The 19,163-nt window shown below is 35.2% G+C and overlaps 1 protein-coding gene and 2 non-coding genes across 3 annotated transcripts; all 3 read left to right on the forward strand.

Moving 5' to 3' along the window:
* The first annotated feature begins 9,567 nt into the window (after positions 1 to 9,567).
* On the forward strand, positions 9,568 to 18,755 carry Karybeta3 (karyopherin beta 3). The gene is made up of 14 exons (XM_076789739.1): positions 9,568 to 9,740; positions 10,745 to 10,894; positions 11,604 to 11,830; positions 11,900 to 11,996; positions 12,513 to 13,078; positions 13,399 to 13,507; positions 13,793 to 14,092; positions 14,173 to 14,355; positions 14,432 to 14,558; positions 14,664 to 15,026; positions 15,303 to 15,556; positions 15,805 to 16,325; positions 16,631 to 16,850; positions 16,960 to 18,755. The coding sequence occupies exons 1-14, from the start codon at positions 9,630 to 9,632 to the stop codon at positions 17,053 to 17,055; spliced, it is 3,324 nt and encodes a 1,107-aa protein (XP_076645854.1). The 5' UTR covers positions 9,568 to 9,629; the 3' UTR covers positions 17,056 to 18,755.
* LOC143355349 (small Cajal body-specific RNA 8) lies at positions 12,261 to 12,389 on the forward strand. The gene has a single exon (XR_013082495.1).
* On the forward strand, positions 13,129 to 13,324 carry LOC143355348 (small nucleolar RNA SNORA74). The gene has a single exon (XR_013082494.1). It is a non-coding gene; the product is annotated as a small nucleolar RNA SNORA74 (small nucleolar RNA).
* Positions 18,756 to 19,163: the final 408 nt, after the last annotated feature.

Below are 19,163 nucleotides of genomic sequence, written 5' to 3' on the forward strand. Positions count from 1 at the left end.
AAATCAAAATGCAATATGTAACGCGTGACACACATTGAGACCGCACGACGATTCACTGTTAATCTCTGGTCCCCTTTCAATGTGTGACAAAGCATAGTGACCCACACACTCACAGACACGCACCCACACCGATCCTTTGTATGTAATATTACTGTTAGACTACAATCAAAACAGCAAATTGACCCTACGATCCCGGTGCCTGGGTCCGTTTCGATTCAAGAATCCAAAATTCTCCGACACTCGTAATCCAAATTCTTATTAAAACAAAAGTTATTTAAAATTGGTCTGGTTTCTATTTTTAACATAAAGTCTGCTCTATGATATTAATTATGAATTCGATTGGTCACCAAAATTGAGAAAGACTTTTTTGAAAACTATAGTATGTGCTCATAACATGTCCAATTTAAAACGGTAGATACATTAAAGCATTTTAAAGTCATTTTCAATTTGTTGAGATCATTAAAGAGAAAAAATTTGAATATGCCTTTTGCTTCTTGCAGACTATTTTTATTTTGCATAAAGATCCGCTAACGATAATGAATGGTATCGTTTGCAAGAATGTATAGACTAACAAATTAATTATAGATGGATTGAGAGGATGCATTGATTCTAACTGATTTCTTATAATTCTTATAGTAAAAATGTTAAAATTGAGACAAAACGGTATAAATATTGCAAATATATCTAAGAGCATAATCGCTATACTAGAGACTAATGTCTTCAATTCGAACGTCTACACAATTAGATTGATCGAGCTTCGTATATTAATTACCAGAGAGAAAGTAGGTGTATTTTTTAGACAGAGGATACAATTTGATATAATGAAGTACAAGGGACGTGAATTATGAGTATAATCACGCCCAGGCACCGTAATTTACGTGATCAGGGGTAGAATAGCAACACTATAATACAATTTCGTAGACATGCCAACAAATACCCACAAAAATGCTGGGTACAGGCATACACATAGAAACCGGAGACAAAGGAAACATCGTCGCAGACATATGCGATAACTAAATCGAGAAAGTAATAATTCATACCGACATACAAAAATCGTCATTTTGACATATTTGAAAATTAACATTTTACTAAAAAAAAAAAGAAAAAAAATATTTTTTTACACGTATTCTTTTTTAGTTGCAAAGTAATGTATTTATAGTCCGCATTTCGAAACAAAAGATTCGTCGCAGGTTAATTTGCCAATCGACTGCTTGTCATTGTTGTCAAAATTTTAAAGTCGTTGTTTCGTAACGAAATTTACAAAATTTTCTGTCAATTGTAATTTTCGAATTAAGAGAAAGGTGGATTCCTTCTGATGAAAATCTGATGAAAAGTAAAGTATGAAGAATTGAAGTTAAAAATAAAGAACCGCAGGTCCGTTCTTTCGAAATGCAGATTATTACACCGTTTCCGGTGGTCTGAAAATCGTAAAATTCGTAACTATTTTTTCCTTTCGAATATTGAAAGAATTCGAAAAATTTTGCTCCCAAGACCACGTTTTGCTCCCAAGATCAAAATTTTTCGGCGAAACATTCGTGTCGACGTTCATTGGAACCGGAAATTCATTCAACGCGAAGCAAGCAAAAATTGTCGCGTATATTTTTGTCTGCATCCAGCAAGTCTACACTGAAACAATCGCTTCTACTGACTGTTTAGTATAGTGCTTTCGACGTGGATCTTGTCTAGATGTTAGCTCGTGACGTATCACATTTGAAACAACCACGACACAATGAACGACACTACAATTCAAACAAAGTGCACTTTATTCTCTAACAACACTTTCTGATTTTGTTGTTCGGTATAAAAAAAAAAGATATTTTTGGCTGTCATTTTATTGCGAATAAAAATGAATATATCAATAAACAATCCACCATTTTCGTAAGAGGATATCTAGAACCTCGATGGAAATAAGTATTCCATATATCAAAAAAAAAATAGTGGATTATTTACAGATACATTCGATATATGAAAGAAAAATTCAGAAATAATCAAACTTTCGCGAGCGAATCAAAAACTGCGCTAATCAACATCCGAAGATCAAAATTGAGCGAAATACAGGATCAAGTTTCTGTCCAAAAAAAAAAAAAGAAAAAATATGAATTCCCTGATATCAATTTATCGTATTATATTTATATCATTAATGGATTGCGGATATTTCTGCAGTTGTAATATCGACAAACACATTCGGATCGTTAATATGTACATACAGGGACTAAATACATATAATTGGCAAACATACATACATTTCCTACCGAATTTGTACAATGTCAAAATCACAGTTTTGTCACACTGGAATTTTGGCGATATTTTATGTCCCTTAAAATCTGTCATATCTATTATCGAACAATCTGTACACAACATTATACTCTTGTCAAATTTTAATTTCATTTTAAAAATGTTATAAATGCAGGATCTTCCGCGGTCCAATTATTAACAAGACCAAAATCAACCCAAAGATTGCTAAAATCTATACAAATTATAATTAAGTTGTTTTCTATAAGTCGACTGATCAACCTCTATTTACACTATACCGAGTTCACACAATTCGTCGCAGATTGCCGGAAACACGTGACAGAAGGGACTTCCGGCCCTAGATCCGTTCCTATATGAGGTGCAGCGCGGTGCGCAACAGAAATGCACGTAAAATTAGGCTAACGCGAGACAGTATCGATTAGAACGTTTATGATGATTTATTTTGCCATATGATGTTCATTTTACTCACCGAAGACGATTTAATAGTACGCTAAAAATACAATATTAACAATGAAGGACTTATCAATCAATTTTTAAAAACAGTATCCTTTAATCCGTTAATAGACCTTTGGTAGGAAAGTTCCAGATCATTTTTCAAAGTATTTTGATTCAAAGTATAGCATTTTCGGTTAAACTTCGCCTTGGCAACCCAGAAATTTAAAAATTGTTACTACATAATCCTGTACATCTTCACACAAAAATGCCAAAAATCCAAGTTTTAAGGCGAGGAATTCGCTGTTTCAAAAATTATGCGCGTTTAAAGTTGACCGATTACACTTTGTCCTGGGACAAGCTGTCAAGTATTTTCAAATTCTATAAATGTTTTCTCTGCGTCGTATTTAATCTGTTAATTTTCATTAAAAATGCATCAAATTCGCGTTACAATGATAGCTATGATGGCTGTATATCAGGAATTATTTTTCGCTGCGACAATAGACCTGTCACAGCATAATTAAGATATTTTTGTCTCTGATCTGTCCACGTGCGATGATATTTTCTACGGAGATGACAGTTTCAATTCGTTTTAATTCAAGGCTACTGACGGCGAATGATTTCATGCGCATCGCTTCCGCACAACGCATTGCAATTTACATAGGTACACACCCAAGAACGGCAATCCTTTCCACATTGTTTCCAGTCGAGAATGATTTGTGTGCGAACTCGGTGCACAAGAAAGATATTTACAATCGCAGTTGATATTTTTTAATACAAACAGTACATACTTAGACCAATTATCGTATTACCGTAAGGCGAAGCTAGGGTATAATCGCATAAAGGAAAACGTACACGTACGCGAATGAGTAAAATCTGTACTCATATGCAATGTCTTTGAATTGATGAATATAATATCAAGCGTGCTCGCCTTTTTCCACGAAATTAGGAGAGTGCCGAAATAGATTTTGAGAGTTTTTGCGTTGTGTGCCAGGCGCGTGATTACAGCGTTCTACAGAGTGCATATATATGTATACATATACTACATAAGTGTTTCCATAAGATTTTTATATAGAGTGTTGTACAGAATGTTAGATACACGGTCTCGTTCCGCTGGAGCGATCATCGTTTCCGTTTCCAGCTTTCATTATAAACAAAAGAAACGATTAAATATGCGTTGGTGTTGAACAGATATTTTCAAACAAAAAATTGGTACAAAATACTCTTGATTAATCAGTTTATATTCTAAATAAATGAACGAAACAAATTTTAGATTATGACCCACTTTAATTAAAAAGGTACGCGTGAAATTAAAGCGATACGATCGCTTCAGCGAGACAGAGATTATACTAGCGTCTAAGAGCAACCATAATTACGATATACAGGTGTCAGATATGAGAGATCTATTTAATGTGTTTAAATGGTGTGCGTACGTATGTATATGCTAGGCGTAATAGTCGTGATAACTGTTGTATCAAAATGCGTACTATAAATGGTGCTTTGGTTTCTGTAAAATTACATTTCACAGGCGAGAGAAAACAGCAATATTTAAATTATTTAATACTTAAAATATACAATTAAAATCTATCGCACTAATTATTTGCGTGAGAAAGTTACGCAAGGCTGTTCAATCGTAAGAGTCTCCTGAGATCATTGTTGAAAGACTTTTTACGCATTTTCGGTTGAATTTTTCATATATAAATACTTTCCTCTGGGTGATGCCGTTTACGTCGAGACACACCGGATGAATAAATTATTATTCATATATGCTGCATGTTAATGCAGTCCGCGAGTATGATCGTGTAATGGAACTAGATATAGCGACAGTCACGTAGCATAAACAAATTTGTACGGACGAGTCGAAAAATGTCAATTTGCTCGAAGATGCGTTTTTATAAATATCGGCCGATTTATCGAACGTTTGTACACTAATCGACGACGAGACCCAGTGAAACTTTTGCCCCGAGTAAAGAAGAAAAAAAAATACAGCGATCAATTAACGCTCCGTACGCTGTGCCGGAGTCACTCGTGACCCGTCGATATGTACTGTGCGGGACTCGCAAGAAATCCCGTGAAAGGAGTGCGGAGCTGATTGGTCCAATGGTGGGGATGGGCGGAGCGAGCGAGACTTCTCGTGAGGCACGGACAGTACAATTTTATTCCGATATAAGACGACGCTTTTTATTTCGAAATAAGAACTTATATCGAAAGAAAACTGTTGCGAGATATCGGTCCGGGTCAGAAATGACTCCGGCGCAGGCCTAGAACTCGCAGGAGTCCGAGGGTTAAGAAATCAAAGGACCACTAACCGCTGATCCTCTAATTAAGTGTACAATAACTACGTTGCTCGGCCGCTATTCAGAAACATACGGTTCCCCGCGAGAGCCGAGGTTTCGGGATCCCATAATCTCTCCATAAGAGCGCACTCGCGACGCCATTAATGAAACTGAAGACCAATCTACGTGTCCACAGCCCACTGATCGTACGCTTTGTGTGGCACAAAGTTTAAACGATTTTCCTCCATAAATCGGCTTTAGAACGTTAAGCTTTGGGCATGTACCGATAAGTGACATAGATGTACATTTCTACGAGAAAATATATATATATACGTATATTTTAACAGAAGCTTCTCGAAGAAGTTTCAGGCGTTCCGTCAGGCGTCCCAGCAAACAGTCCGCCATTTTTATTCGAGTCGACCGACCATTAGACTGCGGGTCTTCGTGCAAAATAAATAGCATCTTCATCCGAAAGTACTATATCTTCTTCAATTCTTTTAGTCGTTCTACTGTTTCAAGTTTTTTGTCATAAACGCAGAAAATCCGCAGTCTACCGGTGACCTTTAGAAGCACTCGCACGTTTTCTTTGTCTGTTTGTCGGAGTTCGCTGGATTTTTTGCTGGCACACCTGACAGATTAATTACGATATCTTCGTGATCGTTCCTTCGCGAATCCGCGTTGCGACTAAATTTTAGTCGACGAGGGTTTTCAGTCCTCGCGATGTTTTTCGTCACCGAAGACACTCGCGGGTTCCCTACCACTTAGTGATAGGGATGTTACGTCGAATCGAGTATGGACTTAAGTAATCGCTATACATATTCGACGAGATGATAATTAAATAGAACGTACTGCGCATGTACGATCTCGTGTACGATCAAGACTGGCGCGCGTTTTTCCCCGAGTTCCCCTCGAGTACTATTTCCCAGCTCCTGAGGTTTCCCTGTTTCCCTTGATCCTGGATATCCTGTATCCTGGATATCCTTTGTGGCATGGAAGAACGGTTTGTGACATGGCGGTGATAATTTAGTGTACCTTGGGTGTGTCTATAGGGAAGGGTGTAGCCGGATAAGGAGGTCAAAAGTGCCCCCAAACCAAATTTGCAGCAGGCCGTTCGATAGCTTATCCAAAGAAAATACTTTGTGCCAATTTTCAACCCTGTATATCGACATGGGGGGTGGTAATGAGGTGACGAAGAAAATCAGGTTTTTCCGTAATTTCTCTTATCCTTTTCGATTGAAAATTCTGAAACAAATCGGGCATATTTTAGCTACTAGAATGCACATCTGTGAATTTTTCAGAATTTTTAGCTTCGAAACCGAATTTTAAGAAGTAAAACAAATTTTGAGATGCCGATTTCTTATAGAATTTATGAGATCCTAAGTTTATATTTTTAGAGTTTTAACAACTCGTCATGGTTGTTAACATGTGATTTTTTCAGATTTTTCAAAGTGGGGGCACATAGTTAAAAATATCGAAAACCGCTATTTTTTACCTTTTTACCTATCCCATCCCTATTTTTGTGATATGTTATGAAGATTTCCTAATTACGTGACGCTTTCGTTTTCATTGTTCGATTCCACGGTATCTGAGCTCGATTCTCCAGTAGTCCAACCATTGTCATGAACCAAGTGTCATTTCGCTGGATATCAGTAACCCCGGACTGCTGATTTTATGCAATCCTAGCGAGCACTGATTTACAAAAGAAAATGTAACGTAACTCTTAATCGAATTTGATCGTTCTTTTCTTTTATAAATAAAATTCCCAGTACGATTCGCAGTTTTGTAAAAAGCTGAGATTGCATAAATGTCGACTGTCTGTCCGCGAACCTCAGTGCTGTCCACAATTTCAGCTCCCTGGACGACATTGACATTAACATATTAAAATTAATAATTCATTGATCGATGCTAGTTGCTACGTAGAAGTGTTATTTCTAAACTTTTCGTCGATATTCTCGTAGTTAATTATAATTATTTAAAAGGCAAAAGCAAAATGAAGGATTTATTCGCAAGCAAAACTTGGACAGCACTGACGTATCGATCAAAATTTGGATCGTAGGTAATATTGGACGTGTAGTAGTTGTAATATGTGTGTAGTCACGTACAATAGTCGAAGAGTAACGTAGCCCACGACAAATCGATAGGAAACATAATCCTGTTTCATAATCAACCACTCTTTTCGATGTCTTAAATAACCGCTTGACCAGAGGAACACGATTTGAGCAAGCGAATTGTCCGAGTTCCACAGTTTTTATTTCTCACGTCACCCAGCTGAGTTTCGTGCAAAACTTTTCTACAGTGCAATCGAACTTTCCTTAAATCATACAGTATAGTACAGTTAGTGAGAGATGGAAGCTCCCAAAGCACCCTTAACTCATTAACCCTTTATTTCAACTTCCTGTCGTCATTGCTTACGAACAAAAACGACGGTGTTGTCAAAATACCACTGCGCGTCAATGGGTATCCATTTCCGCGAGCAATGGTAAACAAATTGAAAAACGTACAAGAAAATAGCAATAGTGAATAATTGTCACCTCACAACCAGAAAGAACTAGTTAGCTCATCATGAAGGGTGCATTCAAGTTGTTTTGTTAAACAATACTCGTGGCATCGGTTTACTCTATAATTGATCTGACTACTTTGATCCTTTTGGCTCATGCGAGCATCGGCTTGAACACGCCTAATTTAAGGGACACGGGGCGAATAAGATCGCTGCTAGTCAAACAACTAATATTTGTAGTTTTGTATCAATAGTTAACCGAAATGGATGTATGTTAGTAAACGTGGATAACGTGTGTTTGTAATTGCGTTCCTAAAACAAACTGGCCGTCACAGTATATGTACCAAAAGTAACGCGTATGTGTATGAACCGGTGTTCAAATAGTAAACAGTTAGCAACTATAGATCATGCTAGATTAGCGGACCGTGTGTTAGACGTTATAGTGTCGTAACAATTAGTATTTACACTTTACTGTTTATGGTAGTTCTATGTCCTCTGATGGAGAAATAGCAAGTACTTAGGCGTGATGCCAGGATGCAGTGTTCCCTCCCGATAGCCCCGATGCTTAGGACGTTAAACGATTGTTTAATTCTTCGATGGCTCGTGTTAGTACTATCGGCTGAGTCTGTAGCATGACGTGCATGCCGATGTTATTTTGAGGAGATCGACAGATTGCGTGCTTATAGGGCGGGAATACTATAAATAGTTACAAAATGTAGATTTTACTCCATCGATTTCAATGAAACTGTACGCTACGATGTATGTTGAATGTAGAACCTCAATTTTATCTAATACATCTGTGTTACCGCTACACTTTCCATAACTATTGGTTGTTAAGCTTTGTTAATAAAATTGTTTGAAATGTGAAACGATTGTCAATTACAATTTTATTAAAACCACCAATCGAATGATATTCTTCCAAAAAGCAATTTTAATTTTTAACAGACAGATTCTAGATTGTTACAATAACTTCCTAGTTATAATAATATATGTAGTAACTTTATTGACACGTGCTTTTAAATTTATAATTTCCCAATTATGAGGATTTACTTAAGGTGTTGACGAATCGAAATTTTCTCAATTGATTCCTCCGTAGCATGGACAGAAACCCATGTTAGGATGGACTGGAACCTACTTAGTTCCAACATAGACGAGGCATGGAAGTAGAAACACAGACGAGGAGTAAGAATAGACCAATCACACCGACGAGATATATATAGAGACTGCCAGCCTTACGGGAGAATGTGTCGCCCGAAAAATACGGTGTTTTCTACTGCCCTCTAGGATAGATTTTGGCTGGAGTAAGAAACAGAAGGCCAACGACGGTATTTCGTCGGTGCAGAAGACCACTAAGGAAATTCTCGTCGGAGAGAAGGTGATTCATCACGGACCCATATCGATTATCAAATGTTACATTCTCCGACAAACGTATTCAAATTAAACAGATATTTTTTTTTAGTGTTGCTTTTTAAGATTTAAAATATTAAAAGTAAAACTAATATCAAGGACGAAAAATTCGTAAAAATATTTTACTAAGGCTGGCAGTCTTTATATATATCTCGTCGGTGATTGGGGCCATTACCGACCGCTCCCAGCACCCACCTGGCACCCAGGTTCTCGTCTAGGCTAAAATGTTGATACAGGTTCTGTTCCAGGCTAAAAAGATGATGCAGGTTCTGTTCCAGGCTAAAAAGATGTTGCAGAAAAGTGGTGACACTAAAACCCCGAGCATGAGCACTCTCATTTCTTCTCTGTCCAGACTGGTCCAGACTAAAAATTAGACTAGGAAGCAGCACTATAGGGAGGACACCGAAACCTCGTGCGTGAGCACTCTCTGTTCCTCTCTGATTCCATGGTTCCAACTAAAGAATATTTCATAGTGATGATTCAGTTGGTAAATTTTACATAGTAACATGTTCACGTCGTTAATGCGTTAACTACGACAATTAAAATTGTTGGTTTATCAACCTCATATATTTTTAAACGAAATATTCAATTTTTCTAGTAAATGTGTATTAATTTTTGTAGAAATAACTTTAATATACAGATTGATAAACCAGTTTTTTAAGGTTAATTTCCAATCTGTCAGTTTGATCATTGGTACTACTAGCGTCTAGGGATATTTCCATGATTTATCTTGGTAACATAAATTGACGATCAACTCCCGGAGTATGCGCCGTAGTTTCATTCGTTCGGCGACAATGGCGGCAGACCTTGATCAGTTTCAAGAGCTTTTAAACACACTTCTTAGCACAGATAACGATGCCAGAACACAAGCAGAGGTGCGTACACGTTTTCTAATTTTTACATATATAGTTTTCATGTATTAATGTTTCTAACAACATATGTATCATGAAATGCAATACTACAATTCCCGAGCACGTTGCCAACGTGTTGTCAGAGTTCGCATGTGAGTGGCATTCACCGATTAATCATGCTGAATTCTATTTGTATCTTACAGTGGCTTGTACAATATCGGTGTACACTGTTACACGACCGAATGTACGGCGAAAATAATGCGGAAAAAAAGAAGAATACTGACAAGTGTTTAGAACATCTTAATAAAATCCAAAATGGTGTCTTGCTGAAGCATGCACCCCGCCAATCTTTTACTAAGCTCCATTTCAGTTCCAATTCAACTTTCGTATGAATTCCTTGATAATCTAATGTATAGATCATGTTTTTTTAACCTTTCCGTTAATTATGAAGATAGGCAATTTTCAATTGCACTTCAGACTATTTGAAACATAACACGAGTTCCTGCTAAGATTGATAATTTGTGTATTCGCTTTCCCGCCTACACGCAACCGTTTTCGGTTCGATTTCCGGCATTCCTGAACGTGCTTTGGATGCTATAGGAAGTACATTCATTCACACGGACGTTAATGCGCAATTATAGTCGCTTTCATGCTGCTTTACAATTAATGTCTTTTTATCCGTCATATATTTTGCAATCATTACACGATATAAAATAAAATATTAGTAAAACTGAGCATTGTCCTTCATTATGAAACATCATGTGCTCAGTTTCTGTTGTAATTTAATTTTTACAAATAGGATAATTATGTTTTAAATGAGTACCTTAAATGCTTTTAAATTTTCGATATTACATTATAAATAATTACCGATTGCTAATAATTTGAGAATACCTCGTCCAGTAAAATATATATATTATATGTATTAATTGTTAATATAAGATTAACTGATTTATTTGTGTAAGTAATTAATGTTTGTCTTATTTAGAACAAATATTGTATGAAATAATTATGATTGTCAAATATTTTAGGAGGCATATAACAATCTACCCGTGGAAAGTAAGGTGACATTTCTCTTAACATCACTGTGCAATGTTGCCCTTATGGAAGAAATGCGTGCAATGGCTGCTGTTTTATTACGTCGACTGTTTTCATCAGAGTTCATGGAGTTTTATCCAAAAGTAATTATGCATTACTTCTATCTTTTCTACAAAAATTTGTACATATTAAAAGTATCAAAATGAAAATTAAGGTACTATTCTTAGAACTCGGATTTGAATTGGATTCATTTACTTTTTATGCTTTTATGCAATAGATGTAAGATGATAATCATTACTTTTTAATAGATATAGAAGATCAATGACTAAAATAATTTTAAATCACGTAATACATTCTGAAGTTTATGCCAACAACTATTGCCAATGAGAAGCTGGGCTTCCTAGCTTATAAATGACAAATCATTATCAAGTTTTATTATGTGTTATCACTTCTTTATGACATTCTGATACTATATTAATCATACATAAGTCGCAAAAGTTATTGCAACATTACATTTGATGCAACTATATTAACACATTTGTAAGGAAAAATGAAAAATAATGCTCTTATCACCAATTTTTTAATTATATTTAAATAGAATAATTTCAAACAGTAAATAGATATTTCATTCAGTAATTTGTATATATTTGTTATAAATACTGTTAAGAATGAAATTTCGCCCTGGTGGTAGTGGCCAGAAAAATAATGCGTGTATATATACGTTAATGATGTAAGTGGGTTAAGAATTGTGTCAAATATATCTTTCATGAATCGGAGATAAAGTGAAAAATGTCTAAACTAGATGCATGCTTTCGCAATAGTAATACTAATTTTAGTATAATTGTGCTTTAGATTCCACCAGAAGCACAAGTTCAGTTGAAAGAGCAAATTCTATTATCCGTTCAAAATGAACAAACCGAGACTATTCGACGTAAAGTTTGTGAGGTTGCAGCTGAAGTCGCGCGAAATTTAATTGACGAAGATGGTAATAATCAGTGGCCAGAATTTCTGCAGTTCCTATTCCAATGTGCTAATAGTCCTTTGCCAGCACTAAAAGAAAGTGCTCTTCGAATGTTCATGTAAGTTTGCAATAGAAGCATATCATCAAAAAAATGATTTGTATATTCTTACATTATATTTTCATGCAGATCCGTCCCAGGCGTTTTTGGAAATCAGCAAGCAAATTATCTCGATCTTATTAAGCAAATGTTACAACAATCCATCATGGATTCTACAAATTACGAGGTAATTCTAATGAAAACTTTACAAGATCCATTAATGCTGGAAGTGTACGAGAACCCGAATATGTCTGATCGGGCCGGGTCGAGAATTTTATTCAGGATCGGAACGGAGTTTCGAAAATTTCAGGATTCTCGAATATATCGGGATTCCCGAGCATATTCTAGATTCCTGAGCATATTAGGATTTTCGAATATATCGGATTTCTCAATCAGTTCTAACCATCGGGTTCTCGCACGCCTCCAATTAACACATTCTTGTTATTTCATATGGGAGACTGATACACGAGACTTGATTAGTTAGGCTTCTCGTTACTTTGTCTTCCTATAAAAATAGTTGCCTTCTGATGACTGTAACTTGTGAAGATATAATTTGCAGACAGATACGGGGCATACACGAGGATTATTGTTTCATGTATCTGTCGGACTTTTAGCATTTGTTCATATGGGATGATAAAATGTTTTCAAAGACTTTACTATCAATGTAGACAAGATTATGAAAATAATGAATTTTATTATCTAGGTCAGATTTCAAGCTGTAAGAGCAATTGGGGCCTTTATCATTTTGCACGATAAAGAAGACAATATACAAAAACATTTCTCAGAACTACTACCTGCAGTTGTACAAGTAACTGCTCAATCAGTAGAAAAACAAACAGATGATGCTCTCTTAAAAGTTCTGATCGATTTGGCTGGGTCAACGCCGAAATTTCTCAGATTACAGTTAGAAAACATAATGGAAATGTGTATGAAAATATTTTCTAATGAAGAAATGCCAGACTCGTGGAGACAACTGGCGTTAGAAGTATTAGTAACATTATCAGAAACCGCTCCCGCGATGGTACGCAAAGTAGGCGGGAAGTATATAATATCTTTAGTACCGTTAGTACTAAAAATGATGACAGATATAGAAGAAGACGAAAAATGGAGTTTCGCTGATGAAATTGTTGACGATGATAATGACAGCAATACCGTTGTTGCAGAAAGTTCTTTGGATAGATTGGCATGTGGTTTAGGTGGTAAAACAATGCTACCACAAATTGTACAGAATATTCCTTCAATGTTGAACAACAGTGACTGGAGATACAGGTCAATGACTTTCTATCACTGTATTTTCGTTATTTTATAGTTTCATAGCCATCACAGATATGTCAGCGTTTATATGCATTTTTGCAAATAATTGCGTTACATCTGTGATAGAGTAACCTATGAGATTAGCCTCGGTGTTTGTCTATCGTTCTGATAGATAAATATTTGAGGTTCTTGTAGGATGTTCTTCCCAGAGAGTTGACAATAATTTCGTAATGTTATTGTCATAGTTTTAGAACAAACATTACTACTTTATATTTTACTACTTTATATGAAATAATTGATGAAAGCGTAGAATAACACTAAACATTTGTCTTTAGGCATGCAGCTCTTATGGCAATTTCTGCGGTAGGAGAAGGTTGTCATAAACAAATGGAAGCAATATTACCTCAAATCATGGACGGAGTCATTCAATATTTACAAGACCCTGTAAGCGCAGCCGTAATTATAAATGAAATTTGAAGTCCATGAATAGAGTCAGCAGTTACGTTTCGTGTGCAAACATAATAGCGTTACATTCATGGCAAAGTAAAACATAAGTTCGGTATTTGTCTTACATTGTCGTTCTGACAAAGTTTGTACTAAAATATTGGCTTATGAGTTCCCGAGAGTTGACTGTTTTTAAATAGTCATAGTCACGGAACATACAAATTTGATATTAAAATATTACATGCTATTAAAACCTTTTATTTGCTACATCAATTGTCTTTCCAGCACCCTCGTGTAAGATACGCTGCTTGTAATGCAGTAGGTCAAATGTCAGCCGATTTTGCACCTATATTTGAAAAAAAATTCCACAATAAAGTTATTCCCGGGTTGTTAATGGTTTTGGATGATAATGCGAATCCAAGGGTTCAAGCCCATGCAGGTGCAGCTCTTGTGAATTTCAGTGAAGACTGTCCAAAGCACATATTAACGCCGTATTTGGATGCTATTATGGGTAAATTGGAATCAATACTCACGGCGAAATTCCAAGAATTAGTCCTAAAAGGAACGAAACTTGTTCTTGAACAAGTATGTATATCAATTAGATTTAACGAATTACGTAGTAATGTAGTGATCTCTTTAATTGAATATTTTTTTCTTTTTTAAAGGTTGTTACTACCATCGCGTCGGTAGCTGATACTTGTGAAGAGCAATTTGTAACATACTATGATAGATTAATGCCATGCTTGAAGTATATCATACAAAATGCAAATCAGCCCGAACACAAAATGCTTCGGGGAAAAACTATCGAATGTGTAAGTCTTATAGGACTTGCAGTTGGACCTGAAAAGGTAATAAATAGCAGTGATTAGAAATTACCAATTCCATTAAACATTCGACGATGTTAATATTTTTGCGATCGTGTAGTTTATTGCAGATGCCAGTGAAGTTATGGATATGTTATTAAAAACACATTCAGAAGGAGATCTTCCGGATGACGATCCACAAACAAGTTATTTGATATCTGCTTGGGCTCGAATTTGCAAAATTCTTGGTAATTTATTCTGTTTCCATATTAAATCGATTATTTTATATATCTATCTAAACGGAAGTCATGTAATTGTCAGAAAAATTTAAAATAACCTCTTAATCCCTTTAGGTAAACAGTTTGAGCAATACTTGCCACTTGTAATGGGTCCAGTTTTGCGTACAGCAGCAATGAAACCGGAAGTTGCTTTACTCGATAATGAAGACATGGAAGGCATAGAGGATCTGGATTGGGAATTCGTTTCTCTTGGAGAACAACAAAATTTCGGGATCAAAACAGCTGGACTGGAAGACAAAGCCTCTGCCTGCGAAATGTTAGTTTGTTACGCGCGGGAATTGAAAGAAGGTTTTGCAGAGTACGCAGAAACAGTAGTACGACTAATGGTTCCTATGTTGAAGTTCTACTTCCATGACGGTGTTAGGTCAGCGGCCGCTGCGAGTTTACCCTACCTTCTTGATTGTGCCAAGATAAAAGGTTATAGAAGTTACATAATAACATTTTTGTACCTTAATATATTACAACCGTTTGAGTGCTATGCAACGCTGTCGAATTTAAATGGTTTTTATTAAATTAAAACTTCGACTCTCATTGTCTTCACGGCAGCTGAGTGTCACTCATAGAAACTGTAACTACTGCTAGAAACACTTGGCACTTTTCGACAAGATTTTTGCAATGAACGATTTCTCGTTTTTATTCAAACGGTTAAGGTAGACACAATATGATTCAACACCTGTAACAACTGCATTACAGGTCCACAATATCTTGAAGGAATGTGGGCATACATATGCCCAGACTTATTAAAAGCAATAGACACGGAACCGGAATCTGAAGTCCTGTTGGAATTGTTATATTCTTTAGCTAAATGTATCGAAACCCTCGGTACGGGCTGTTTAGGAACGGAACCCATGGCTGAACTCTTACGTATATTAGATAAGTTACTTAATAAACATTTTGAAAGAGCAGTAGCCAGATTGGAAAAACGTAAAGATGAAGATTATGACGAGGTAATATATTATACAAACATATGTATGTTTGTTCGCTTATATGTTTCTCCACAAATGTTTGTTTGTCGCAAAAGTTTATGCGGAAAGGCGATATAATTAGAGGTGTGCGAGAACCTGACAATGTCGGGTCGGGATGGGTTCTCGAGAATATTTGGGATTCCCGAGTACATTCGGGTTCTCACACACCTTTAGATAGAATTATCTAAATCTTAGTCGTGAATAAATATGAATTTTCATGTTTGTGTTAGGTGGTCGAAGAACAGCTCGCCGATGAAGACGATGAAGACATATACACACTCAGTAAAATAGCAGATATTTTGCATGCATTATTTATGACTTACAAATCAGCCTTCTTCCCATATTTCGATCAAATTTGTGGACATTTTGTAAAATTATTAAGTCCCGATAGACCTTGGTCGGATCATCAATGGGCTTTGTGCGTTTTTGACGATGTGATCGAATTCGGTGGGCCCGAATGTGCAAAATATCAAGAATATTTCCTCCGACCAATGATACAATACGTGTCGGACAAATCAGCAGAGGTCAGACAAGCAGCTGCTTATGGTTGCGGGGTTTTGGGGCAATATGGAGGAGAAGCATTTGCTCAAGCATGTGCAGAAGCGCTACCTAGGTTAATGGAAGTTATAAACGATCCAGAATCGAGATCTCCAGAAAATGTTAATCCTACTGAAAATGCTATTTCCGCAGTCACAAAAATTCTTAAGTATAATAATAAAGCAATTAACGTTGATGAAATACTTCCACATTGGTAAGTTCATATTATAGTGTGTTCTAAAAATTCTATCGAGTTTAATCGAGAAATTTATAGGCTGTCACACTTTTTTTAAATATAAATTTAACAAAGTTAATACAGTAAAATCCATTAACTTTGTTATTAATGCCTTAGTAGACTGCGAATTTTTATACAAAATAAAAATTGTCTACATTAATTGCAAAATAACGAAGCTACATTTAGAATTGAGTAGTTAATGATTATCGGAAAATTACTATGTAGTATTGTCGTAGAAATAATTATTTTTAATGAATATTGTATTTTTTCTTGTTTGAATATAGGCTCTCTTGGTTACCAGTAGTTGAAGACGAAGATGAAGCTCCCTACGTATATGGATATCTTTGTGATTTGATCGAATCAAATCATGTAGCAGTTTTAGGTCCAAATAATGCAAATCTACCTCGGCTAATAAGTTTCTTTGCTGAAGCACTTCACAGAGATGCGGTACCTACAGACAATCCTGTTAACGGCAGAATTCTTAGTATCGTTAGACAAATACAGGTACGTTGCATTAAGGTTCATAAAATTCTTAACATTAATTATTATTGTATTATAAATTATGATTTCTATTACATGAGACATGTACAAACATATTCTTTATTTGTTTTAGAACAACGAGTCTATGTTCCAAGCATGCATAAATGCATTAACAGCAGATCAGCAACAAGCATTATACAAAGCACTTAGTGCACAGCCTACTAATTAGCCATTTGTTTTTTATCCCCGAACTTAAACGCCTTAATATAAAAGAAAAAACACATTTGCTTTAATAAAGCTTATCGTGAAAATCACAAGACTTTAGGTAGCTACATTATACCTATGGAACATTTACTCCAGCCTAATTATAAAAAGAGACACTAAGTACCGTATGTAACTATTTGACACGACGCGCATATTTGTTAATTGTATTTCACAAATAGGTACAATAATTTTCCCATTTTTACTATTCGGAATTGCAAATTAGTGACACGAAACTTACGCTCATCACCTACTCAGTGAGGTATGATACATAGCGTATAAGTCTAGGAGTGTAAACGTAATTAAAACGTATAAGCGAGCTCGCATTGACGAAAAATTTTGACAACCGATTTTCAGTTTGCATCACTCATAAGAGCAATACAATAACCGGATGTACATATGTGAATTTATTTTCAACGCAGCAAAATTAACACACACTTCCCGCCATTGACAGCCGAACGATGCTAAATTTTTTTGTATTACAGCTTTGTAAATTGCATAGTATTTTTAAATATAAATGATAGCTTTGTTCCGCGAACATTTGAATTTTGTTCTTTTGTCACTGCGATCTCTAATTCGTCCCAATTATTTGCATTCTGAAACTGTTTATTCGGCAGAATAATGAAATTACAAAACATGAAAAATAGATTGGAAAGACACCAACTCATTGCCACCGGATAATGGCAGAACATATTGTGATTTAGGTATTTTATTATTAAATTTAGGTACAGTAAATGTTATTTAATAATAATATCGATAATATTACAGCGTTGAAGTTAGATGGAGCCGTATACGAATGCCTTTTAAATGAAACGTAATGAACTTCGAAAGATTTTGTCTCTAATAACATCATCATACTTGGTATATTATATTATATACCGCCTATCGAACACTTTCTCGACTTCAAATTACAGGAAATTTAAGTATTTTTAGTTTACTGAAATTTTATTTGAATTTGCAATTTTACAGCTACTTTATATTAACTTATTACGCTTATTATTTAGCTGTAATTTTGCACCCGTTTTATTAACGCGACATTTGCGCGAGATGAAAAGAAAAAAAAAGATAATGCTGGGCATTACGTTTCTTCAACATTATTGTATAACAACCAATATAAATTGTAAGTACATCAATGTTACAAATGAAATGACTGAGAGGAATAGCGAAATTACAACTTCCTGTTCTTGTTGCTATTTATTTATACAAGATATTTACTATTGCATGCAAATTTGCAATGGAAAATATACATCATAAAATTTGCGGCTAGTTGCAACATAAAATCCCTCAAAAAAAAAATTTTTATTACGACATATGTAAGGGAATAGAAATAATGCTCGGACATTTATTTGTATATATATCAAAGTATATAAATATTAAATAAATACATAACGTTGAATTACATGAATGTAATCATCATTGATGAATGATAGATACTGTCTCAATTATTTCATGAAGATCAACATACAATATGTGAAAAATACAATGTGTGGGTGTAAACAACTAGTAATCAATGAAGGACTTTTTATGCTATAAGCAGTGACAAAACATGTCAACGCAAAATCAACATAAAAAAAGTAAATTTATAATTCTTATAATTATATAGAAATTATTTTAAAGTTACTACTAATTAAAATAAACCTCAGCTTTTTAACTGATTGTTTTATTCCACCTTTAATGATTTGTTTATATGTTAGAAATAAAACATTTTCAGGTTAAACAGAATCAAAACACACACCAAGAATATGTATATGTATTATCTACTAAAATTCAAAACATTATTCCACCTTCGCAGTGTAGCTGTCGAGGGTCCATACTTTCATTTAATGAATATGCTAGAAACATTGCTTCCTTTTCCGCGTTACATTACAAATGTAAACTCGTGTAATTAGAAAAATATTGAATAATGCATGGTTTAAGTAATTTCCGTAGATCACTTAAATGTCAAGTCTTTTCTTTGTACTGAATATGTAAATACAAGGTACGAAGAAATTGTTCAAGAAACATAGCGATACCTTCGTAAATAAAAATAATTAAAAATTACACTACGGCATTTTCCATTTAAAATTGAGGTTATGA

The sequence above is a fragment of the Halictus rubicundus genome, chromosome 6 (genome assembly GCF_050948215.1).
Source record: "Halictus rubicundus isolate RS-2024b chromosome 6, iyHalRubi1_principal, whole genome shotgun sequence".
In the NCBI taxonomy this organism is placed as follows: domain Eukaryota; kingdom Metazoa; phylum Arthropoda; class Insecta; order Hymenoptera; family Halictidae; genus Halictus; species Halictus rubicundus.